Here is a 26,158-nt window from a genome sequence, read left to right as displayed (position 1 = left end):
GAATTTAATTCCATTGTCTTTTGTCTCTATTTAATAGCTTTTGTTTGTCTTGTCCCCCCGTCTCGATGAGTCTCATCGTCGCCCACTGGTCATCATAGCCGGTCGAACTCCAGACGAAACTAGAGCCGTACTACCGTTCATACTGGCGACAACGCTCTGATGAGACAACAAAACCTTACCCCCAAGCTCCTCCCCTGATCCTATCCTTCGACAATGTACCTCTCTAACCTTGAGTAAGCCACGAGTATTCGGCCCAACTCCTACTAGACATAGAATTAAGTGAATTTTGTTACAAACAAAGAACAATGAACTGTCGGCTCCGTAAAGCTAACGCAATTGAGCCTTCCAAATAAACGAACTAGTTTAAAAATAGGTTGATACTTTGCATTCTTTAAACATTATACGGCGCATCTCATTCTTGTATGCGATGTCGACTTTATCAGTAGCAATTTACGATTCTGGTTGGCTGGGTATTCTAAAGATCTTCAACTACCTAACAATTCAAATCTCATTTCCCAGTTAATCTCCCAAAAACCAGGTTGGCCAGAAATTATCTCAAAGTCAGGTGATAATTCTTCTCCAAAAACTACTCTGGATATTTGTTGAAGACTTCATTATGAAGATCGTCAACTGTACATGTACTTCACATGAAGATCTTCAACTGCACGCAAGTTCAAATAATATATCCCAGGTATATTTAAAGATACCAGATTGCTCAGAAATGATACAAAAGACCTCCAGGTGACCATAGACAGGCATGGCGAATAATTTCCATCAACAGAATTCCGTTAAATGATATAGGGGAAATGGCTCTAATGTCGGCCTATAATTCTAAGATTTGGCCCATCGCTAAAAATCTGCTATTTATCAATTTTATCTAGATGAATGCGTCATTGGGTGACAGAAAAAGCGCAAAATCTGTTTATAAAGCTGTGGCTATCAAAAGAGAAAGTCCATAAAGGGAATCGATCAAAGTCACTTACACCCCTTTCTTTTTAACCCCCTCAAATATCAAAATAATATCAAAATATAAATTCAACTGAAAAATAGAATAGTGTATCAAAATATGTTATCAATATGATTTCAAAAACATAATTTGATATCACTTTGATATATTTTTGATATCCGACTTTGCTTGGGTACACGCATTGCAAAATTTTGTTTCAAATTTAGGAACGTGCATGCTCATTTTTCGTCGAATAGGAAATCTATGTGGTGTGCCCTTGGCCGTTGAATGCTTTTTCGATCCAACATTTGATAAGTACTAGGTACACAAAAGAAACTACTACATTCATCTTATATCCATACATGTAAAATAAGAAATGTATCGAAATTCATTCGGTTTAAATTTTTTTAAGTTGTACGGATATCGGTTCTGCACTGTAGTTTGATAAGCATTAAATCATTGCTTTACGAACCAAACTTGAATTGAATGCACTTCGACGCACTCTTAATTGTTAACCAGCGATTAGAGAAGGTTACAAGCAAATCCACTAATCGCCAAAAACCTCTTCATTCACCCACTTTTTTGTTTACTGATCGTGCATCTGAATCACGCGCTAATCATGCCACACAATTATTAATGAGCGCACACTCGACTCGACAACAATGCAGCACCCACTTCACTCTCGCTGTCATCATCGCCTGCGGTTACGTTTCCTCACCTGAGTAAATCAGATCGATTCCGGGTTGGTTCGATTCTCGAGAGGTTGTCCAACATTTTCTGTGTGTTTTTGTTCACTTTGATTTTTGTTTGTTGTTCACATTTGCACCACACTGCCAGTTTTGGAGCCGACCGTGTAGGAAGCGCTAATCTCTCGGCAATTAGTGAAGTACGATTATTGGAATAGCGATAGCGACACTGAATTACTGCTCTCGGGATCGATGAGGTACTTTAAATGCTCAATACAAGCGGGCGATTGGCAGCAAACTGATAAGATAGCATACGACTTGGGATAGTGGGAACGAGAGGGCTGCAATAGGTGAAATAGGTGTCGTAACACCGCGCCGTAGTACTTTTGTTTGCGAAGACCAAGCGCGGGATCGATTGAACTTTCGAGCGCAGCCCAGGTTCAGGGTTACGACCGGTGGGTGGCTGTCTGTATAGGGGGAGCCGAGGTTTATTTAGTGGTGAGTGGCGTAGTTTGTTTGGAATACCACTATATTTACCCGTGACTTGTGTATGGAATTCTAATCAGCTTATCGTTCGTAACGATGATAGGTAACATGGAATTACGAGAAATGTCGTCGTAAAGTCTGTCGTTGGAAGAATTTTCCAAACTCAGTCAAATAATGCGCATCCATAATTGTCGAGGTTTACAATATCAAACTCACCTATCCACCAGCCGGCCTTCGCTTAGGCTCCGTTGGTAATCGGACATGTCCTTGTCTAGATCATCGGCGTCCCGCAGTCGGTAGGTTTCGCGTTTGTAGAACCCTGTTCCTGCAATGCCTACACCGCCTCCAATGCCACCACCGCCCGAATCGGCCCTAATTGTGATCGGTACCCCTAGGCCAGTTCGTGGCAACGTGGCATCCGTGGTCGAGGAACCCGATGTGGCAAAGTGGATGTGGGTTTGACTTTTACCCAGCAACTGCCGGGGTGTGGCATCAGCCGAAGATACCGTGCGACGTCGGAAGATTCGCCTTAGGTTACGTAGTGGATGAAATCGCTTGCGGCGTGTGGTATTGGTATCACCGGCTGCTGTAAAAAATGAGAAAGAAAGGGAAAGCTTAGAAATATAGACAAAATTTTCTCGATTGTTTTAAAATGGTTTTGGGTACGCATCGCAAGATAAACAAACATTTTAGTAGTAAGGCTCGAAATGTTAATTAAAACAAACTTAGAATTATTTTCATGAAAGATGCTTTAAAGTTAATCCGAAACAAGTTCAGGTTTCGACCAATAGCATATAGATTTTAATTCTAAACAAGCCAAACGATTGGAAATTTATCTACCAATCTGCTAAAATGAACACTTAGTTAATTTTCAATAGGTCACTATTGAAAAATACCAAATGTCCAACTGTTGCAATGGTGATCAAAATTATCACCGAATGTCTGAAAACAGCGCATTCCCTAACAAAGACTTAAAAATCGAATTCGATGCGGTCCCACTGAACGGTGCTCATTCAATCACCCTAAGTGGTGGTGTTTAGTCCAGCAGCAGCAGTAGCAGCAGCAGCAGCAGCAGGAGTACTTTCAACAACAACAACAACAAAGAAAGGCTGCCTGCAAGCTGCGAGCTGCAGAGCTCATATGAGCAACCATACACGCAAACCTAAAATCTATTACAGTGAATGTTAGTTCCGTTTCCTATCATCCTCTGTTCATGAACATCGCAGCGAATGTTAGAAGTTGATCTTACAGGCGATGTAATGGTTTTTTGTCTTTTTCATTTCGTGTTCTATCTACGCTTTCGACTATACCAGTAAGCTTGTAGGACGACGCACATTGTAGAACAATGTAGAATGACACACACACACTTGCCTAGAATCTCTCCAGCAGAAAAAGCATACGAAGTCAAGTATGCGAGAAAATGAGCGCTTCATGTTTGCTTTTAGGCTATCCATATTCAGGAGCATGGAGAGAACAGTGGTGAAAGCACAGGTCTGATAATCGAAGCGTTCTTTGTTCGAGTCCAGTCGGCAATCGGATTCCTATTTTTTTTCGACATAACTAATTTACCTCACTAATACACTCTACATTTTTCGGTCTCCAATTTTCTTGCATTTGACCGCAGCTAGGTATATCGCATCCTCGGTTCATGCGGTCTCCACAAACATCCTCTGATGATGAATCCCACATAATTGTAAGCGAATCTTACATCCCTCGGTTGGGTGTAGAGAAGGAGGAAGAAGTCCCACCGCTAGGCTAGGATCGGAATCAGTAGCTCGTCGTGCCCAGCTCAGCATTACTCAACCATCACTACAAAACGGTCCTTTTCAGGACCACCATAAATTTGTTTTTTTTTTTCCCTTTGGTTTGTTTTTCCGTCGATCTTGTTTTCCGTGCTGAGCACCAATGCTACCGACGTGCCAGGAAGGCAGCTCCCACACCTGGACCCTACCTATCGACCCATCACCTCATGAACCGGGGACCAACGGCTTTACTTCCCATCCGAAGGAAGGCGTGATCAGAGATGTTATGCTTCAGAACATCCCGGCGGCGCCGACTGGGATTGAACCCAGGCCTGCTGGGATGAGAGGTAATCACGCTTACCACTACACCACCGGCGCCGTTTACCGTAAATTTGTTAAGAGTATTATTTGGACATTTGTCAAGGTCATCAGTTCCCGCAAGCAGCTAGCTATCAAGGCTCAACCTGGTCTCTATAGAAGGTGTGGAATTGTAGGCCCCAATGTATTGGTGAGATTAATCATCGTCCGACCATTTTCCAGAACACGCTGGTAGGAAGTGTTAAAAATCTATATAGAATTTGAGAGAAGTGGGAATAATTCGCTTTGGATGTATCTTCAGTCCCCAGAAAACCAATAAAATCAAATTTGTGAGAAAATTAGCTCTCACGAGTTCAATCTCTCGAAGTCCCTCCTTTTTTACATATTCTGCACAACCGATACTTTCCGCCCCGCCCCATTCATATAATTCGGAAGGAAATCCTGTGAGGGGTGAATTGAATACACTTTAATACCAAAATGCACAAAACTTAAAAATTCATAAATAACAAAAAATTCAAAATTTCGGGTAGATGAATCAAAAATATTCAAGTTGACAGTCCCTTGGATTTGCTTCATCAACTTTCTCTTTGAAATAAATACTACAAATTTGATACGCTTACAAATAAAAAAAAAAACGGAAAGAGTTAAGATAATTGATGATTGATCAATTTAAAGAACCAAATGTTCACATTTGTTCCGTCCACTAGCGGTCCTACGTCAAGCTTCCGTTCGTACCCCTAGGCACAGACCCTTCTACTTTTTTCAGTTCAACAAACCATGGATACAATTGTAATTGTAATTGTTCAGTGCATAGGCTGTGCCTTCCGCTAAGAAGGCTTATCTAGGGACCAACCCCCTAGTCTATACACCTACTGTCCTTCCCGTTGCACTCGTCAGCTCGTGCGATACTCTAGACACACATGGGTGGTCGTATCCGGGTCCTCCCCTGGGTAGGCTCGTGTCCGTCCAGGTTCTGGTACATTAACTTACCTATATGCATGGTAATTATACTTTAAAAACTCACCTTTTGATTATAATGTCGAAAATGCTGAAACTAAATAAAGGTTAGCGATCCATATAAGGTGTGTGCTGCGATGCGACGGAGTAGTAATTGAAGGAAATGAGGTTCTGATGTGAAGTATAGGTAATTCTAAAATAGGTAAATCAATTAATCATTAGCTGCTAACAGTTACTAATAAATGGGTACGATAAATCACTCATCAATGAGTATTGCCACTTCCACTGAAAAATGGGCAAAACCTTAATCATAAATGGATATTCGATTCCTACCGTGTATTTAAAGTAAAGTTAGGATCTTATCAAGCAAGCACACACCTTTTACGATTCTTATCCTACTTACGGTTTCCTGCACATACGACTTTTCCTAGATACAAGTTTCGTCCAGTATACATTGGCTGTCTCCAACTGGCATGATCCTTTCTGTCTGCTTCCTCTTGCCGGTGCAATTTTAATTCTTCTTTTCTTGTTCAAATTTTCTTTTTCTCCTATTGATCTTCTGGTCGTGTTCCCATTTGTTCTCAGGCAGTTAATATTAGTACATGATAGGAAGAAAGAAAGAAATAGAACAAGTTAAGTGTGAGCCGCATGCATTGGTTACTTATTTGGGTCATGGTGTTGTCTTCCCTATTTATTTGCCTCTATTCGCTCTCATATCGCAACGTTTAACTCTGGATCAACAATAGAAAAGGGCCCATCAGCACTCGTAAACAAACCGCTCCAAAGCCCCCCACTCACAAAGCGAAGGCCACCCACGCAAACCAACACCATCATCGGATAGGGGAAACTTCCACCTACACGAAGATGGTGTTGGCCCGCGTGAGCAGCCCCCGATCCGTGAGGAACGGGCCCTGGACGGTCTGCTTACAAATGCCGATGGGCCCCCCTCCAATTGTTGATCCAGAACTCACCCCCTTCCCTCACACTATTATGGTCGGAAAAGAGAACCCATATTTAGTAATCTATCGCGAACTGCGATGCAGAAGATATTAATAGCAAACTAATCTGGAACTGGTCTAAGACATATGACCCAGTGAGTATTGACACCTAACACACGGACGCGAGATTTACTAGAGTAAATCTCTAGTAAATAAAACTTGACAAGACATCGTCAATCCCCTTATTCTTGGGCAGGGTCTGACGATATGAATCTGATTTTTGATCAGTGAACGGGCCCCATATGGTACATTTTCTCACTATGAACCTGTCATTTCCAGCCTATCTGAACTATTTAATAAATGGTAACCATAACATGGGTTACGCTTCCCCTAAGCGGGCCCTCCGCATCCTATCTCTGTCTTATCTCAAATGCCAATGCTTTGAATGTATCAATATATACATTGGAAATGACGTTCAATCAAATAAACCCATACCCCACTCACTTGGCCAGGCTTCAGAATCGTCCAGTGGGCAGTGCGCTCTACACTCCAAGTTCCCTTTCTTTCAAATTCACCCCAAATTTGATATTTTACCCCTTTGAGTGTTGATTAATCACAATGAAACATTGTGACAGAGCACGGACTTGAGGTTACTAGAGTATTAAATAATCTAGGTCCTATTTAGGATTATATCTGAAAAATCCAAATTTGGCCAACGCCCACCTAACAAACCATGGATACAGTTGTCAAATTATGTTTATTTATCATTTCCTTAATTGTTAATTGAAATATTAATTTGAATTTTATTAAGCAGTCACCAGGGACGTTAAGTTATCTTATGCCCACCTTTATTGAAGAATTCAACGTGTACGAGGTATTCCCCAGATTCCATGGCCTCTACAAGCGTCTCTGTTGAATATCATTCTTATGTATTAATTTGGTTTTGTATTTGCTATTTGTATTTTGAAATATTTATTTATTTTACGTATTTACTGTGTATCCATTAAATAATGCATGATTATATATAAATTTATCGTGTATATTAAAGAAAAATGGTGGGGTTGTGTACAAAACACGACCGAATGGTTGACGTAGGCTACGTTGAGATGTTTAGTAAACTTCTAGTGTATTTTTCTAGATATTGATTTAAAATAGAGTAGAAGTAACTTATTTCCTCAATTTACTCCACTTCCTCTTCTTGACATGTCAATTTCCTCACCCTTATTAGTTATTTTTCTGACTGTTTCTGGACTTTCCGTTAGGGATAATTCCGCATATGAAACACTTGTCTTTAATCCTCCGTTAAAAATATATTCCCCGTGCACACTTCAATGCCCATCCCATCTCCGTTGAACATTTGTTATCGATAACACGTTTAATACGATACGATACCTCCGGTGGGAAATCGTTCACAAGCAAGGGGACGGCCCAAAGTCATCAAAATTCAGTTCGCCAAACAGAATCTCACGAAAACTAGCCTGCAAATTCATAGTATTTTGACAGTTCTTACAGTAATGCATCTGTTATACAGTGGTAGACATTCGTTTAGCCGAGACCCAGTTTTTCTATGTATATCGAAAGTAATACACAATGAATGCTCGGATTTGGTCTTGTACGATAGATTTCATTTATTTCTAACAAATTCATTAACAAATTGTATACAACATCCGAAGTCCCTACTTTTTTACATATTCTGCAGAAAAAATACATCCGAAGTATTTCCTTTTTTACATATTCTGCACAAAAACTACTTTCTAAGCCCCGCCACTGGCAGGATTTCCTTTTGTGCCGAATATGTAAAAAAGGATGAACTTCAGATGTTATTCTAATTGCATATAAAGAGGTACCGGACATGTTTTACACTATTTTGTAGCTGTAAAAGGTACAGCATACATGACATGCAAATTTTCTCTCAACTTGAATGTTTAGCTCTTTTGGCGGTTGAAAAAATTAACGTCAATTTATTATAGGTTGTCGTTATAAGATGGGAGGGTTTGTTATATAAAAATAACATTTGTCACGTTTCATATTATTTGAGCGTCTCAATAACTCTTTCTGTAAAATATGTGTGGTCCTGAAAAAGACCAACTGTACGATCTCCACAAACTCCACATCCTCTCCACCCCATCGTTGGTTGTCATCAAGCTGACTGCTGATGCGAAAATGAGCGGATTCACAACAGCAGTGCTCTAGCCTGACCGCGGTAATGTTCAACAGAGGCAAAGGGAAGAATTCCACCTTTTCCTGATTTGCTCCTGCTTCTGCTTGCCACGCCGTCCGAAGCTTAAATGAGCGGAAGAATAACAACAAATCTCTTATGTAGTTTTACAGGTTCAAGCAAAACGATGCGCAACCAAATGGTACTCGATTATGACGACTTGGTTTGGGGAGAACGTTTATTTCATTTAAACAGTGATAAAATTATCACTGTTTATTTGTAAATTTTTCAACATTTTTTTTTAGAAAATGGGTAAAGCATTTATTGTAGCAGATTGTGAGAGTTATTTCTTATCGGTTGGTGTATTTGGATTTTAAATTAATATATAAATGACAAAGTAAGAAGCGTTCAAAACGTTACACCTTTTCGTGACGGTAGAAATTTTAGATTTTCGATTTACCCCCAGTCGACGTCAAAATGCTGGAACGGGAGGGATCATCAGGGCATCATTGAAGTTGTAACTGAACAATGGAGTGGATTGCCAACCGAAGTCTAGGAGGGAATGTGTACTGTCATTTTAGATAGTTCCATTTTACTCCAACAGTTGCAATGAATTTGACGCGCTCTTCCCAAACAAACCATCCCGTGGAAAACTGAACATGTATAGCAAATTTCGTTATTGTTTTGTTGGATCATTATTGTTGCAAGTATATTTTCTAATTCCTACGGGTTTCACGTAAGTGTCTCTGTTTACAGGCCCGTCTAACCCTTTTTGGCCCTTCATACAGCAGTATGTTGAATTCATAATGATGACGAAATTTGATTTTGCTTTTGAGTAGAGCTGCATGCAGATCAAGCCCAACGCTAGGATGGTGGCTACTTACATACATACATACATATTGAATTTCATCCGGATCGGACATTTGGATTCGGATATATGATCAGAAAAGTAAAGTTGTGCTAACCATGTACGAGAAAGTACGTGCTTTTGCTAAGGGGATGAATTAGAGTGTTTTATTTACATTAGCAATAATGCCATTTATATTTGTTGTAAATATCAGCTTCTGATGACATCGGCCACCAAAAATATAATAAAGGCATCATTCATCATGTCATGAAGACTTGAGGATTTAAGTGCATTGTATTTTCTTATTTGAACTCTTGTTCTTGTTTGTTGTGTTTTACGACGGCTATCAAGGTCAGTTTATTGAGCACTGCCACAGTGCTTAAGGGCAAAGGAAGTCGAACACCCGCATAACAACGTCCGATTTGAATTTTTGGGATGAACCGTTCGCAAGAATGAACCAATTACATACACATATCCAAAACAGCAGAATGAACACAAGCGTTTGACTGTTCTTATCCGAAAAAGTATTGTTATCTAAGGACTGATCTCATTCGGTAATAAGTTCCAGAAATAGAGCAAGACCATGTTGGTTCGATTCCCGATGCAGTTTTAGAATTTGATGTATTTCAAAATAGCTTGTCTTTCCTTATCATAAGATATCATTGTAAATGCCATAAAATATGAAACTAGCTGAGTGTGCCCGGCCTTGCTCGGAATTCCATATAAGATTGAGTTGCTTTATTGTAAGTAGCCCCCCCCCCCCCTCTTATCTATGGCGCTACCCCCTATGACCATCTCCTTATACCTTCACATGCCAAATTTGGTTCCATTTGCTTGATTAGTTCTCGAGTTATGCAGAATAGAGAATTATTTTCCATCATATTCTTGTTTTCGTAAGGGGTCATTCAAAAGTTACGTAGTATTTAGAGGCGAGGGGTGGTTTGGTCTTTTTTTCGCGCCTTATCAACCGAGACAATTTTATAGCTTTTTTATAGGGTTTTTCTCCAAGTATAATAAGATATGGGTATTTCCGGAACCTGCATGACATCTAGAAGCCGGAAATGCATGTTTGGCGTCATTTTGACTTCCAATATGGTGACTTCCGGTTTGCTGAAAAGCTGCGAAAACTCGTCAAATACCATTCAATATGGGAGTCTCCGGAACGGTATGACATATAGAAGCCGGAAATGCATGTTTCGCCCCATGTTGAAATCCAAGATGGCAACTTCCGGTTTGCTTTAAAACTGCAAAAAATTGTAAAGAAATAGGCCTGGATAATATAATTATCCGGATAGACCTATCCAGTGGATAGAAATAAACGGAGTCTATACCTATCCACATTTCTTTCCCTCCGGATAATATCCAAGTTAAAATTATCTGGATAATTTTAACTTGGATATTATCCATTATTTTTCCCTCCGGATAGTATCCGGAGTACTCCGAGCAGTTTATGTTTAGAATAGGGATGTTTGATATCAAATATGAACTCCTAAAAATGGATATTTTTAGAATCGGGATGATGTCCAAAGGCCGGAAAATGACATCCGACGCCATTTTTAAATCCAAAATGGCGGCTTACAGTTTCATAGAAAGTGGGAAATACTGTCAAATACCCATCAATATGGGTATTTTTGGAATCGGGGTGATCTCCAGAGACCGAAAATTGATATATGACGCCATTTTGAAATCCAAAATGGCGGCTTCCGGTTTCATAAAAAGTGGGAAATACTGTCAAATACCCATCAATATGGGTATTTTTGGAATTGGGGTGATGTCCAGAGTCCAAAAATTGGTATTTGACGCCATTTTGAAATACAAAATGGCTGCTTCCGGTTTGATAGAAGATAGAGAATACTGTCAACTACCCATCAATATTGGTATTTTAGGAGTCGGGGTGATGTCCAGAGGCCGGAAATTGATATCTGACACCATTGTGATGATGTATGATACTATCTTAGAATCCAAGATGGCGGCCATTAGGTTAAGAAAAAGTGGCAAATACCTTACAATATGGGTATTTTCGGAACGGGGACGACGTGTAAGTGCCGAAAATTAATGTCCGACGCCATTTTGGAATCCAATGATGCCGGCCATTGGGTTCAGAAAGTTTGCAATACTCAATAATATGGGTATTTTCAGAACGGGGATGACGTGTAGATGCCGAAGATCGATACCCGATGCCATTTTGAAATCCAACATGGCGGCACTCGGATTAAGAAAAAGTGTCAAATACCTCACAATATGGGTACTTTTATAATCGGGGTGATATCTAGATGCCGGAAATCGATGTCCGATGTCATATTGAAATCTAATATGGTGGCTTCCGGTTACAGAAGAAGTGTCAAATACCTTACAATATGGGTATTTTTGGAACTGGGATGACGTGTAAGTGCCGAAAATTAATGTTCGACGCCATTTTGGAATCCAATACGGTGGCCAATGGGTTCAGAATAAGTGTCAAATACTCTACAATATGGCTACTTTCAGAACGGGGACGGCCGGTAAAAACCGAAAATCGATGTCCTACACCATTTTGGAATCCAACGTGGCAACCATCGGGTTCAGAAAAAGTGGTAAATACCCTGCAATATGAGTATTTTTGGAACGGGGACGACATGTAGATGCCGAAAATCAATATCCGACACCATTTTGAAATCCAAGAAAGCCATTAGTTTCAAACAGAGTTTCAAATACCCTACAATATGGCTACTTTCAGATAGAAGACGACGTGTTGAGGCTGAAAATCGATGTCCGACACCTAACTGGAATCCAAGATGGTGGCCATTGGTTTTAAAAACCAGTGAAATACCTTAAAATATGGGTTTTAGTGGCAATCAGGTAACGCATGAAGACCTTCTTATTTATTATTCCCAGGGAATCCGAGAAATGTTTCAACTGAAAAATTCTTGGTTCAGACCGGGAATCGAACCCAGCCACCTCCAGCTTGGTCTTGCTTTATAGTTGAGCCTTTACCGACTGAGCTGAGGAAGGTCCAATGATCTACATTTTTATAAATGATCTGTGTCTGCTGCTTTCCTCGTTTAAGCTTTCATTCGCTGATGACCTAAAAATTTATCGTGTCATAGCTTCTCTTCCGGATTGTATTTCCCTACAAGAAGATATTGATACTATACTGGTATGGTGTGGCGATAACGGCATGCGGGTCAATAACATGAAGTTATTACCTTCGGTCGCTGCAATAACCCTATTCTTCATCAATACAGAATAGAAAACTGCATCATTGGAACGTGTGTCGTCCATCTGTGACCTTGGCGTTACCATCGATTCGAGGCTCAGATTCAACGAACACGTGAGCATTACCACTGCCAAAGCTTTTTATGTGCTGGGATTCATCCGTCGTCACGCTTCCCAGTTTACCGACATCCACGCTTTAAAAACTCTATATTGCTCGTTGGTTCGTAGCATTCTGGAGTACGCTGCTCCCATTTGGACCCCTTATTAAGTAGCTCATGTTCTCACGATTGAAAGGGTGCAGAAAAGGTTCTTACGGTTTGCACTGAGACAACTTCCTTGGAACGATCCGACCAATCTTCCTCCTTATTCTGACCGATGCAAGCTCATAGGATTGGAACCACTAACTGTCAGACGAGTAACGATGCAGTGGCTATTTATTTTCGATGTCATTGGAGGATCTATAGATTGCCCTGAACTTCTCGCACAGATCCCGCTCAACATTCCTCCTCGACGGTTTCGGAGCTCAGCTTTAATAGCAGTCCCATACCACAGAACAAACTACCCAACAAACAATTTTAGCTGTAGATTAGCTTATACAACCAAAAATTGGCTTATACAGCTAATTTTTGTCTGTATAAGCTAGTCTGTAGCTAAAATTGTTTGTTGGGTACGGCTACAACAACCCTTTCGATTAGTGTCTTCGCTTGTTCAATGTTGTCTGTGGCGAATTCGATTTTAACTTGACTAAAAACGTTTTTAGAAATAGAATTAGTAGTAATTTCTAGTTTAAAAGTAAAATAGTCTAGTCGAAGACGGTGATAAATAAATATTTCATAAACTTGTCTGGGTCCTTTTAGCCATCTTCATGAGTTCTATTCTTGTCCAGAAATCTGTCGGTATTTGGCTGCCAAGATATTGAAAACTTCTGGTTTAATTTTCCGATGTGTCCCAGGTTTGAAGGTATGAAATTTTTCATTTCAAATTTGAAACAATTCATCCCCATTCGTACAAAACAAAGCCTCATAGTCCCATCCACCATAACACCTTTTAAGGTCATCGTTCAATTCATCATGCGAAGGGAAAATAAAACTGAGTGATTCCGTTTCCCTCGTCCATTCCGACCCTTTCTCACTTTCACGCCAAATGACTTCCAAACAATCTTATCTTTTCTCACAGACGCTACACGAAGACTATGCCTAGACATAACCTAGCGATTTGTATTGAATTATGTATACGATGAGTCCGTTATCGCACAACCCATGGAACCGTCCTTCCCCCACACGTGGTGGTTATCGATTTTCTTTATTGGGTGAAGATAAAGACAATTGACCATGATGATCAAATATTAATCGCTTGCGTGCATTGCGCGATGTCGTCGATGCCGTGTACCTCAAGGTTGGAAACGGGTGCACTACAGACACAGACATGTGTGATGAAAAATGAAGTTCAATTTCAAAGTGGTTGACCAAATAGACCAATTCACGCACTGTGGAATGATTTTGGCCTTCGGTAGGGATTTCATACTTTGCATACAAAGGGGGTGCAATTTGATGTCATAGAATATGAATTCGCACTATTGGATCTTGATCATGTATATATTTGGCGAGTTTGTTTGTTGCGTTTTGGTACACTCCCGATCATAAGTTTAAGGACACCACCAAAAAAACATGACAAATTTGTTATGTTCATATCTCTGTCATGTTAAGTCCAATTTTCGTACTCTTTAAAGCATTGAATGGAACTTTCCTCGTAGGCAAATTGTTTAATGTAATTTTCAAATTTTGTGTGCTAAAAGTTTACCCAAAGTTAGAATATTTTCAAAATTTACTCTGAAGTATCGTGACAGATTTTCTCAGAATTGGGTTGGCCAAATTTTGAAATAAAAGTAGTAGTAGAACACTTATGCTATACCATTCATACCATTCAAATAACCTTTGAAGATCGAAAATTGAAAAAAATGATAAAATGAGATCATTGAACAAAACATATTTGCATGGTTTTTTGGGGGTGTCCTTAAGTTTATGATCGTTAGCGTACGTGTGATGAGTTCACATTTGATCATGTTGAAATTTAATTAGAAATTCCAGAAAGCGTGGAAAAAGTTAGAATGTTTTATTTAAGACTTCTTTAGATCAAATTAAGGGTAAAATTTTTACAATTGTAATTGCTTGTGTTGAACAAAATAGATACCGTGATCGCGATTGAACGTGCAGGCTAAAAACGTTACTTTTTTCGTATTTTATGGAAAAGTTTCTCGCGATGACTACGGTCGCATATGCTGCACTACTTTTCATTAAGTCTATAGCTTCATTGAAATTTTTAAAGTACAAATTTGCTTTTGGACATGCGAGAACTCTGGTGATATTGTCGGTGCGAGAACCTGGTGATATTGTCGGTAAAATATGCTCCACGAAGCAAAAACATTAAACACAGTTGAGTAGAAAAATATTACGATTTATCCCAAGCCACTATTGTAGCAAATCGTTACTGATAGAACTCGGACGTAACGGCGCCGGTGGTGTAGTGGTAAGCATGATTGCCCCTCACCCCAAAAGGCCTGTGTTCAATCCCAGTCAGCGCCGCCGGGATGTTCTGAGGCATAACATCTCTGATCACGCCTTCCTTCGGAAGGGAAGTAAAGCCGTTGGTCCCCGGTTCATGAGTTGAGGAGTCGATAGGTAGGGTCCAGGTGTGGGAGCTGCCTTCCTGGCGTCCGTAGCATTGGTACTCAGTACGGAAAACAAGATCTATGAAAAACAAAATCAATGAAGAAAAAAAAAAGAACTCGAACGGAACGGTACAAAAGAAGTTATATGTTTAGACGTAGGCTTGATCCGTTTTGGAAAACATCGTGTACAGCTTTTTGGGACTTCATTTAATTTAAATAGCTTCTTGTAGCCGGGCTGGAACGATTGCCGTGATCGTGTGATGTAAAGGTACGTTAGCCTTAGACCGACCGTTTTTGCTTACTGAACAGAAGATCGTTGGTTAGAACCCAAGCCCTTTCACATTACTGAGTTGAGATGGTCGCATTAAGCAAATGTTTACCTTCCTTCAAAAGATCGCGTCACTTTCCAAAGTGAATCCAGAATCAATTCACCCTTCCCACAAACAAAACTACGAAATGTATGGTCTTCAATGCTCAATGATTAATGATTTTGGGCCTTCAGTAGCCTGATTTTAGTTTTGTTTTCTCTCGCTATTTCATCAGTAATAAACTTTATCTAGAAGCATCATCATCAGCACTGGCTTAGTTGACCATTATCCGTTGTTTAATGTTATTCATTTTTGTTGTACGAAAAAAAATGCAACCAAACAGCTGACATCACAGGGTGACGGTACATGACATCACTTGCCAAACAATATTAAATATTAACGGGCCTAAGTGAAACGACGGGATCACGTTCCAAAAGTTGTCCATTCAGAGTCATATTCTGTCAATCATACCTACACATCGTTACAGGCACTTGCAACAATCGTTTCGGAATGAATTAATAAATAAATATCAAGCAGTGGAAAAGCTGAGAACCATCTCGTAAACGAGTCATCTATTGGCATTGCTTGATCACGTCACCGACAATGATCCATACTGAATTAGAAGTCAGAAATCGGACTTGTGGGCGGCTGAGTCGACATACTATAACTGGTTGGCAGCACCGTGAAGGAGATCAACTTTGCTCGTTTCTTCCAAATTGATTGCCATAATAAACCGACTTCACAACTCTAAATCAACTTTATCTCGACGTATGACCAGCCACCATCAATGAGGGTCTACGATTTTGGCAAAAACAGCAAACAATTTTCCAACTTTCCATGTCGTAAAATAATCAACATGACTTTCAGCGTTGAGCGTTGGTAAACTTTAAATCATTTCCAAAATAGAGACATTGAAATTTGATCAACATTAAATCGTACTCCCTGTCTGACATAGGTAGGCCAATAGCGGATTAATTGTACTTTAAAACAATTTCGCATCGAGCGAGTGGCAAGCAACCAGTAAACGAGTGGTGATCTAATAACACTCACACCGAGCTGCGGTCGACGCCGCTCGTTGGGTGGGTGCGAAAGGTGAGAAATTTTTCAGCTCCAGCTGACGCGGGTTTGTTTTCCTTTATATTATTATTAACATTATTAAAGTTTACCCACACCATATTGCTACGGACACAACTAGGTATGATGAGCAGATTTCAACTTAACTGGTTGGCTGAGTGATCGTGGGTGAAGTTCAGCTACACGCTGTGAGAGGTAGCGAGGTAGGCTCCATTAGCGCTGAATTGGGCTTGTAAGGTTAACAAGGTGTCTGCAGTAAATACCACCCAGTGGCACATTTTACCCGGTAGAATCACCTGTCTACCTACATATAGAGCTCATTTAGGCTTCACAGAAGGTGGAAACAAAGTAGGATTTCACGCGTGGTTAACTTTAAGCACACGGCTGGTTCTACTGTGGAGAATGAAAGCTATTCGCAACCGCTAATGGGGGAAACCTTTCGCGAAATGCTGCGGATAAAAGGTTCTGAGCTTTTGCGGCTACTTGGTGATGTTTGCAACCGGACAGTACGGATGGAATGAGGAAATTTCTCGTTTTTCACATCGGTAATTGAACCTTTCTGGCATATCTTATTTTTATATTTATTCCTGAGAGATATAATTTTTAGGAGTCGGAGGATTGATACTTGGATAAAATAGGGCTACCATTTAGTAGTAGTAGTAGTAGTAGTAGTAGTAGTAGTAGTAGTAGTAGTAGTAGTAGTAGTAGTAGTAGTAGTAGTAGTAGTAGTAAAAAATCCACTTGTGTAGAGTCACAATACTCATATCAATTACATTAATATCTCGAGAGCCTTTCCCTAAGTGAAATTTATCACTGAAGCTGCTAGGGTTAACATGCAGGCCATCTAGGGTAGACCTAACTATCTTTTGGAGCTGACTCATAGCCTTACCTCTGAAATTGTCACAAATGCAAAAAAATATTAGAGTTGATGCATACCGTAGCTGCAGTTAATATACAGGGGCTTTAGATCAAGGTTGCAAAGACTCATTTCAGCTAAAACAATGTTTTTCTAAATTATGAAATAATTAGATGCCATGATCAAATTTTGAATTGGTAGGATACAAGAAGAGGTTGCAAAGAATGTGTTTGACATATTAAACCTGTTTATTTCACTTCATGAGAGTCACAATCAGCGATTTTTCATAAAATTAATCACTCACTCACTCACTCACTCACTCAGCGATCAGCAAATCGCTGATTGTGACTCATAGAAAGCAAAATTTACAGGTTTTATGTTTCCAACGCATACTTTGTAATCTCTTCTTGTAAGTTACAAGGAAAACATGCCATCATACCATCTTTTGGTTTTATTATTCCGAAAAACATTATTTTAGCTGAAATGAGTCTTTGCAACCTTGCTTTAGATCAATATGCCCTTTGGAGCTCCGGAGCTGATTAATAAATTCTCTAGACTTTACCTACAACTACTGTACGAGTTATCCCTTAAGTCCACTATAATCGACACAAAATACCACTGATATAGATCGACAGTACTTCTAGAGATTACTCACAAGCCCGTTGGATTGAACCGCCAAGTCTTCCTTAACTGGCTCCGGAGTTAACTGAATGATATTTTGGACTAGATAGGTACTTTGAAGTGAACTCACTAGCCCTTTGCACTAGACCTGCACTCTGTAAATGGACCCTTCGGCCACTATGATTTAGGGTTATAGCTATACGTTCCTATTATGGTGCGTTCCAGTTATGGCCTATGGAATTCCCATAACTGATGCATTTACCCTATCTCAACAGTCTTGTGAAGTTGTTAAAAAGTCGTCTGGAGCCATCATTAATGTCGTGGAGTTGTTAAACATTTTCTCTGGTTGAAATGCGCTAGTTTCTATTGGAGCAGATTCATAAATCCTCCGGACTATCGTTTCTCCATTTATGGGTAGTGAACTATCCCGAGAAGCCTTCAATCGTATAAACTGGTGAAAAATCGATGTTCGACGATATTCACTTTTAATGAAAAATATCGTTAATGGTGCAATTTTCCCGATTTATTATTCCTAGATAATGTCACTATTACTTAAGACTTTTTATAGTGGAACGGGATGTACAACGGCGTGTTGACGGTCAAGTTGTCCAAAGGAGTCGAGATCGTTAGCTTTGCGGACGATATTGTCTTGACGGCAACAGGCATAGTTAATGTACACGTGCTTCCATCCCGCATGCTAGAGACACGCTTTCTATCAGATCATAGGTGCCTGGTACATTTCGAGACGAATATTATACGCGTCTCTTTTTTGTTCCTACGAGTCTCATTCGTGTCACATGTGCTGCGTCTCACGAGCTAAGCTATATCCTGCGTGTATAGTTCCTAAAAGTGGCTGTTGGGTAGAAATTTTATGAAAACGAAACCAACGGAGAACCTAGGGGCATCCCACTCTAAACTTTGTATTTTCCTTCATATACAAATAAAGTTCTTAGTGATATCTAAGATACCTGTAAATACCTAAAAATACTTAAGAAATATCTAGCGTTAGTTTATTTGCTTGGTTGCTATACCGATTTAATTTATTTGTTTATCCAATGTCAGAAGGTTTGTGTGGATATTGGTGAATTTGTTATGGAATTAGCATTAATTTTTTTGAGAGAGTGAGCAGAGCAGCTGTATGTCACGAACCGTTTCCGGTGTAATCTGTTCGATCGGAACCAGAAAGAGTTCATTCTGATCTGAAAGACATGGGAACCTTTTGTTGGTTACTCGTTCGGTTTGATTTCTATCATTTGTATTCCTTATCTCCATGTAAGTATTGTGTTATAATCGGGGATATATTTTTACTTTTTATCCGCTAGGTTCTTGCCTGTCAAACGATAAATACGGGTATATAGCTTAAGCAAAATCGGAAGTGGTAAAACCTTTTACACCATGCTATGGTGCGGACCCGGATCTCGTAGCTTCTCACCTTCTAAATGTAGAACATGTTTATTACAGAAGATAAAAAAATCATCAAGGCTGTTGAGTTGGATACTATCGAAGCAAGATATCTTCTTTGAACCAAAGGCGGAGCGTGTTTGAAACTAATTTTAATCATTTTTAGTTTTCAGCACAGCTCTCTTTTTAACTTTCCAGGAGGATATGGTTTATATCCTATATCGATTTTGAACTCCATACTCTCGTTGCATGATCTGGTTATTAACTAATTAAAGAGCAATTCGAAGCAATAGTTGGAGTATAATGGTCAAACGATAACATGAAACAATTATGGGAATGATTAAAATAGTCGGATTTAACTTTTAGGATTTCCTACGTAGAACAGAAACAAGCAATACAATGTTTAAATGTAATAGGTATTAAAATTTTAATAGAACATTTTCGTGAATTGAGAAACTCGATAGATTGATAAACTTTAATTTTGCTTTCGATCAGACGTTTTGACCCTCCTTACCCATTCCTCCAATATCCATTCACTTGGTCATCTTGGTTTCCTTAGGAATATTCTGTGACACGATTTTCTCGGCATCTTGAACTTACTACTTTTAGCTTAAGAACTAAAACCTCATCTGTACTGCAAAAAAAAAACTACTTAGTCAGACGATTCGCTGCTAGGAAGGCAGGGGTAGTATGCATTTGTGGAAATATATATTCATCAGTAGGATCTTTGTCCACCGAAGGGGTTTATGTGAGCCAATGAACAATCTGTATTCTCTCGATCATTAGACACATTATAATTAAATTTTATACTCGGGTGCATCTCATACCAACGATTTCAAAACATCGTTTTTTGTAGCTACGTCGATCTTAACCTTTGCATTTTAACATTTTGAATGACTGAAAATAGAAATTAGTAATACTATTTCATAGACATAATAAAAATATCCCATTTACATGAATTTTCATATGAATTTGAATAAATACACGGCGAACGACTCGATATAAAAAAAGTCAACAACAAACCTCTACACTAGCAACACGTCATAAAAACAAGTGTTACTTCGATGAAAATATAATCTTAGTTTAAAATACTTAAAAATACTTACGATACTTACGAGGAATTTAAAAATATTTAATTGATATTAGGTCTAAAGTTTAGAGTGAGATGCCCCTAGCGGAGAACTGTTGATCGAGTAGTCCTGTTACATTCTCGTGTTTCTGGCACAGCTGATTTATTTGAATCTCTTCTAAATGCACCGAATTTGTTTTATTTTTAATTAATTAGTACGTCATTTTATTTTTCATTAATTAGTACGTCTACATTGAAACAAAACGAACATATCTGATGGTTCTGAACGATGACATAAAGTCAAAATAAATTTTACGTGCTGTTTTGAGCATGGTAGGCTTTGATAATTAACTTTTAAAAGTGTCCGGATCTATGGACTAAGTGTCTGGATTTCGATGAATTTCCGCGACTTGGTGTCTTGGGTAAAGTTTCTCATCATAATAAGGACCATCTATTGACATAAACAAATAGTTCAAAACTCTTCCGCAAAGATGGCACCACAATCTAACTTCTTTCTCTGATGTTTTGGAGATTTTATGTCTTCGGCAAAGTTGTTTATCTTGACAAAATAAACAACTCTTTTGAAGACGTAAAATTTCCACAGCCTACTGAATCGAGTATTATATGGCGTTAAAGAAAAAATGTGGTTTTTTCTTTCTGTTTCGGTTTTTTTTGCTTACAGCCATATAATGTTATGTTTTTCTCTTATGTTAATGCTTTAAATAAATTACATTTGTGAAGAAACATGCTGGTTTAAGCTTCAAATTTTGAAGATATTGTTGAAAAACCCGAAAAAACAACAATTTTTAAACTTTAATATTTCCCAAACCGCAAAAATCGCAATCTGAAAATTTCAGCAAAAATTAAACAATACTCAATAAACAAAATATCACAATTTGAGAGAGGTATATTTGGGTATTTTAGATATTTTTCATTTTAGTGAAACATGTTTTTTTTCTATAACATTTGTTAATGCATTGAAATGGCGTTTTGAAGACTTGACGAATTTTGCAAAGTTGTTTATCTTGATAAAATAAACAACTCTTCTAAAGACGTCAAAACTCCACAGCTAACTGTGCAAACGTCTTCAAAAGAGTTGTTTATTTTGTCAAGATAAACAACTTTTCCGAAAACATAAAGTCTCCAAAACTTCAAAGAAAGAAGTAAGATTGTGGTGCCATCTTTTCGGAAGAGTTTTGAACTATTTGTTATATCAATAGATGGTCCTTATTATGATGAAAAACTTGCCCAAAACACCAAGTCGCGGAAATGCTTCGTTTCGGAGTTATTAATTTGCTCCGTTAGATTGCATTCCTGACCCAGTGTGCATTGGCGTCATCTAGATTTTGAAAATACTGCAGCCATATGAAATCGACATTCAATTAATTTAGGCATAAGACAATTAGAGAAAATACTATTGTCACACAGAACCATATTTACGATTATGATGCCTCATTTTATGCATATTATTTTATGATACGACAACTGTAAGAATGTATATTATGTAAGAAGCTTAATAATATGTATGATAAGAGCTTGATTATGAATTAGACAAATTGGTGTTTACCGAAAACAACGTAATGGAGGATGCTTTGGAAGGCAAATATGAAAAAGGCTGAAACTTGGAAATCCAATTTTGTAATATGTCCGATAAGCGGTGCATAAGTACTGGATTAGTTCTTTGTTTCGCCAAACTCAATCGATTTCAAATCTCAAAAAATTTATCACATAGAGATGCTAATTAATACTGCACTGGCCCTTGTAAGTTTATATAAGAATTGAAAAATTTAACTTTAGGATAATTAGTTATTAATTGATTAGGAAGATGATGTTCTCCTGACATGTACCTGACACGCTCCTTTTTACATATTCTTCACAAAAAATACTTTCTAACCCCGCCTCTAACAGGATTTCTCGTCGTTTTTTTAGTAATGGGATGGGGCAACAAGTAAATGTTGTGCATAATATGTAAAAAAGAAGGAACTTCGGATGTTAATCAAAATGCATATATAATAGAGGTACCAGACATGTTTTGCACTGTCAGGTACTCTATTTTGTAGTCTGTGAGAGGAAAATGACAAATAGAAAGTCAACAAAATACATGGCATTCAAAGTGTTTTTAAGTTACTTCATACGCGAAGTTAGCGATTTTCAGAGTTGGTTGGAAATGCTAACATGAAGCTTTAGTGTGATAATTTATTAGCTAGAGAATGATCTTTAGAAGAGAGTAGGTGTATAGTTCCGTTAGAGTACGGCAGTATGAAAATTGAATAGAAGTTGAAAATGAGCGAAGGGCCATTAATGCGACAGTTTTTAAAGATAGACGCACATTTTTGCCTAATCCGTACGATGTACGCGGAGACTTGAAGTATGTCTCCAAGTCTACAGGCAAAAATGTGCGTCCCTCTTTTTGCTCATAAACTGACTGCGGCTGTGGAATAGTTCTAGCGACGTTTTCATCACTACCTAAAGCCCCACGGCATGCCCAAGTAACAAATCTAGAGCTGCTTGGCTATATTCCAAATTTATAAAGGTTTTATTGCAGCTGCAACCATTACCTACAGCTTTATCACGGTCATATACAATGCAAGTCATGAAACATTCTTATAGCTATCTACAAAACCCCTATAAAGCTAATTAAAAAACCAACTGATGCTTATGCTATTTTCACTTATGAAAAGTTTTATGATTGCTTTGAAGTATACAAAAAAGTAATATAAATTGCCCTTATAAAACCAAAAAATTAATCCTTTCGTTGCTTTATAAATAAGCGAAATAAAACTAGTTGGCCATGAAACAGTTATTTTAAAACAATTATAAGCATTCAGTTGCGACTTGTCAGAAATGTAAATAGGTGGTTTATTTTTACAACATAGAAAAGAATCAAAACTTTCCGGTACTTCCAAGTGGAGCGCAAAGAAAATCAACAAAATTGTTAGCATGAGCATGAAAACATTTCGTGTATACGTCTCGCTCGCATATACATGGAGTGACACGGTCGAATCTTGGTCGAAATGGTGACAGTCCTAGGGCAAAAAGGTTGAAATCACGCATAACTTTTCATAAAGGTTAATGTACCATTCAAAACTTTTCTAAATGTTTGTAAAATTCATCGGTTGCACCCGTAGAATAGGAATATACATTTGCCCTCAAATAAAAAAATTAATTCAAGCTGAACATTGCATTAGGTCCTAAGTAATATTGACAGATTCGCTTCGTCAACTTTCTCTTTGCATTCCCACGGTCATGTAAAGACATTCCCAGGTATTTTCAGCACATAAATCGATAAAAGAAGCATTTATCTAGCATCCAATACGACAAACACATCAAGAAACGGTTCTGTGAATAAGTTATCAACGAAAGAGAAAGTCGACGAAGAGAATCGATCAATGTTACTTAGGACCTAATGCAAAGTTCAGCTTGAATTGCTCTTGTAAAAAGAAAATAGTTCTCGTAATAAAATCATGCATTATGCTTTTCTGTTCTGCTTTCACCCTATGCACACTGGGCCAGGAATGCAACCTAGCGGATCAAAATTAATAACTCCGAAACGAAGCATTTCCGCGACTTGGTGTCTTCGGCAAAATTTCTCGTCATAATAAGGACCATCTATTGACATAAACAAATAGTTCAAAACTCTTCCGCAAAGATGGTGTTACAATCTAACTTCTTTCTCTGACGTTTTGGAAACTTGATGTCTTCGGCAAAGTTGTTTATCTTGACAAAATGAACAGCTCTTTCAAAGACGTTAAATTTCCACAGTCTTCTGGTTCCAGAAAAAAAAAAACACAATTTTTGAACATTAATATCTCCTAAAGCGCAGAAAATCGCAACCTGACATTTTCAGCAAAAAATAAGCAATACTCGATAAACAAAATATCAAAATTTGAGAGAGGTATATTTTGGTGTTTTGTAGATATCTTCATTTTAATGGAACATTATTTTTTTTTTTCTATAACTTTTTTAATGCATTGAAATGGCGTTTTGAAGACTTGACGACTTTGGCAAAATTGTTTATCTTGATAAAATAAACAACTCTTCTTAAGACGTTAAAACTTCACAGCCTACTGTTTTCGAGGTATATTCATTTAAACAATATATTTAAAATTAAAACACTTATATTCACATTTTTTCTGTAATTTCACATAACTCAGAACAGTAGGCTGTGAAGTTTTAACGTATTTAGAAAAGTTGTTTATTTTATCAAGATAACCAACTTTGACAAAGTCGTGAAGTCTTCGAAACACAAATTCAATGCATTAAAAAAAGCTATTTCTTAAGCTCTCAAATTTTGATATTTTGTTTATCGAGTATTGTTTAATTTTTGCTGAAAATGTCAGGTTGCGATTTTTTGCGCTTTGGGAGATATTAATGTTCAAAAATTGTGTTTTTTTTTCTCGTTTTTTCAACAATATCTTTGAAATTTGAAGCTTAATCCAGTATGTATCTTCACAAAAGCTATTTAATTTATTTGCATAAGAGAATAATAAAACATTATAAAGCTGTAAGCAAAAAAACAAACCATATTTTCAACATTTTTTTAACTCCATATAACTTGGAACCAGTAGACAGTGGAAATTTAACGTCTTTGAAAGAGCTGTTCATTTTGTCAAGATAAACAACTTTGCCCAAGACATCAGTCTCCAAAACGTCAGAGAAAGAAGTTAGATTATGGCACCATCTTTGCGGAAGAGTTTTGAACTATTTGTTTATGTCAATAGATGGTCCTTATTATGACGAGAAATTTTGCCGAAGTCACCAAGTCGCGGAAATGCTTCGTTTCGGAGTTATTAATTTTGCTCCGCTAGGTTGCATTCCTGACCCAGTGTGCAATGTAAGCATTAGACATTTTAAGAAATTGCGCTTGGTGTTTTTCTTGCCTGCTGTCCTCTGTCGCCATATTGTTATTATGAAAATGCCATTTACCTTGGAATAAAATCCAAGAAATTTCAATAAAATAATGGCTAAATAAGAGATCCGAAATGATTTCCAGTGTGCATTGGTATGAATTTATGTATTGAGATCTATTTTCTGTAAAATTAAGGTGATTCCATCAAATTCATTTGATTTCTGAAACAATCTTTTTTGTTAACTTGAATTATTTTGGAGGCGCATTTATTTAACGCTCATATTATCTCAATATACACGCTAACATTTCAAGCGCATATGTTTTGGAACTTCTAAAAAGCCATATATTTTCTTTAAAATTTTCACTAATGTCGCCATGAAACAAAATTGATGGCATGGTGATCTTGACACCAACACTCAAACCTATTTTTACCGCTAAAGATTTCCATTTGGAAAAAAAAAGTTTCAGCAGAACAGAACAACAACACGCTAATTTATGGCGGTTGCTTTGAAGCCAATAAAATTTAAATTGGCTTTATAACTGATTTTCACCAAAGCGTAATAAAACTGCTTGGATACAATATTACTCTTATAGAGGCTATGAGAACCTTTTGTAGAGTATGAGGCTTCCTGACAAAAGGTTTTAAGACAGCTTTATTGTGATTCTCAAACATGCTTTATAAACCTTATCAAGAGTGGTCCACTAAGCTGTATGACGATCTTATAGCGGTTATCAAAAGGTTGTGCTGGAGCTATTAATTTTATTGGCGGTTTTATGAAATTGATCTCAATAACCACTAATAGAGTGCAATGAAACAAGAAATGCTACTTGGGTGTTGAAAAATTGAGCTAGTGAGAGTGAATTTTCTCTCTCAAATTTGAATGTTTTGACTCTTGAAAACTGTATGGAGAAAAATATTTTTAATTTAATTGTAGCTTTTTTAACAATAATTTCCGAGAAAAAACTGAACGACAAAGGCCCTGACTAATTTCTTCAGGTTGTCGTTCACTTTTTTTTGACCTGAATATGCACTGAAAGT

At 37.9% G+C, this 26,158-nt stretch overlaps 1 protein-coding gene across 6 annotated transcripts in view; it reads right to left on the bottom strand.

Moving 5' to 3' along the window:
• The window catches only part of LOC135707990 (bromodomain-containing protein DDB_G0280777), a 358,322-nt gene that overhangs the window by 44,672 nt on the left and 287,492 nt on the right, over positions 1-26,158 (bottom strand). For 4 of the 6 annotated variants that reach the window (XM_065229906.1, XM_065229911.1, XM_065229908.1 and 1 more), the window contains one exon: positions 2,335-2,704. In XM_065229906.1, coding sequence (XP_065085978.1) covers positions 2,335-2,704 — 370 coding nt within the window. Of the gene's footprint in view, positions 1-1,664; positions 2,091-2,334; positions 2,705-26,158 lie in introns of those variants that run through there. The other 2 variants (XM_065229910.1, XM_065229912.1) reach the window with 2 other exon arrangements.

The sequence above is a fragment of the Ochlerotatus camptorhynchus genome, unplaced genomic scaffold (genome assembly GCF_037179485.1).
Source record: "Ochlerotatus camptorhynchus isolate MF236.1 unplaced genomic scaffold, CSIRO-AGI_Acam_v1.1 ptg000324l, whole genome shotgun sequence".
NCBI classification, from domain to species: Eukaryota; Metazoa; Arthropoda; class Insecta; order Diptera; family Culicidae; genus Ochlerotatus; species Ochlerotatus camptorhynchus.
This window is presented reverse-complemented; position numbering and strand designations above follow the sequence as displayed.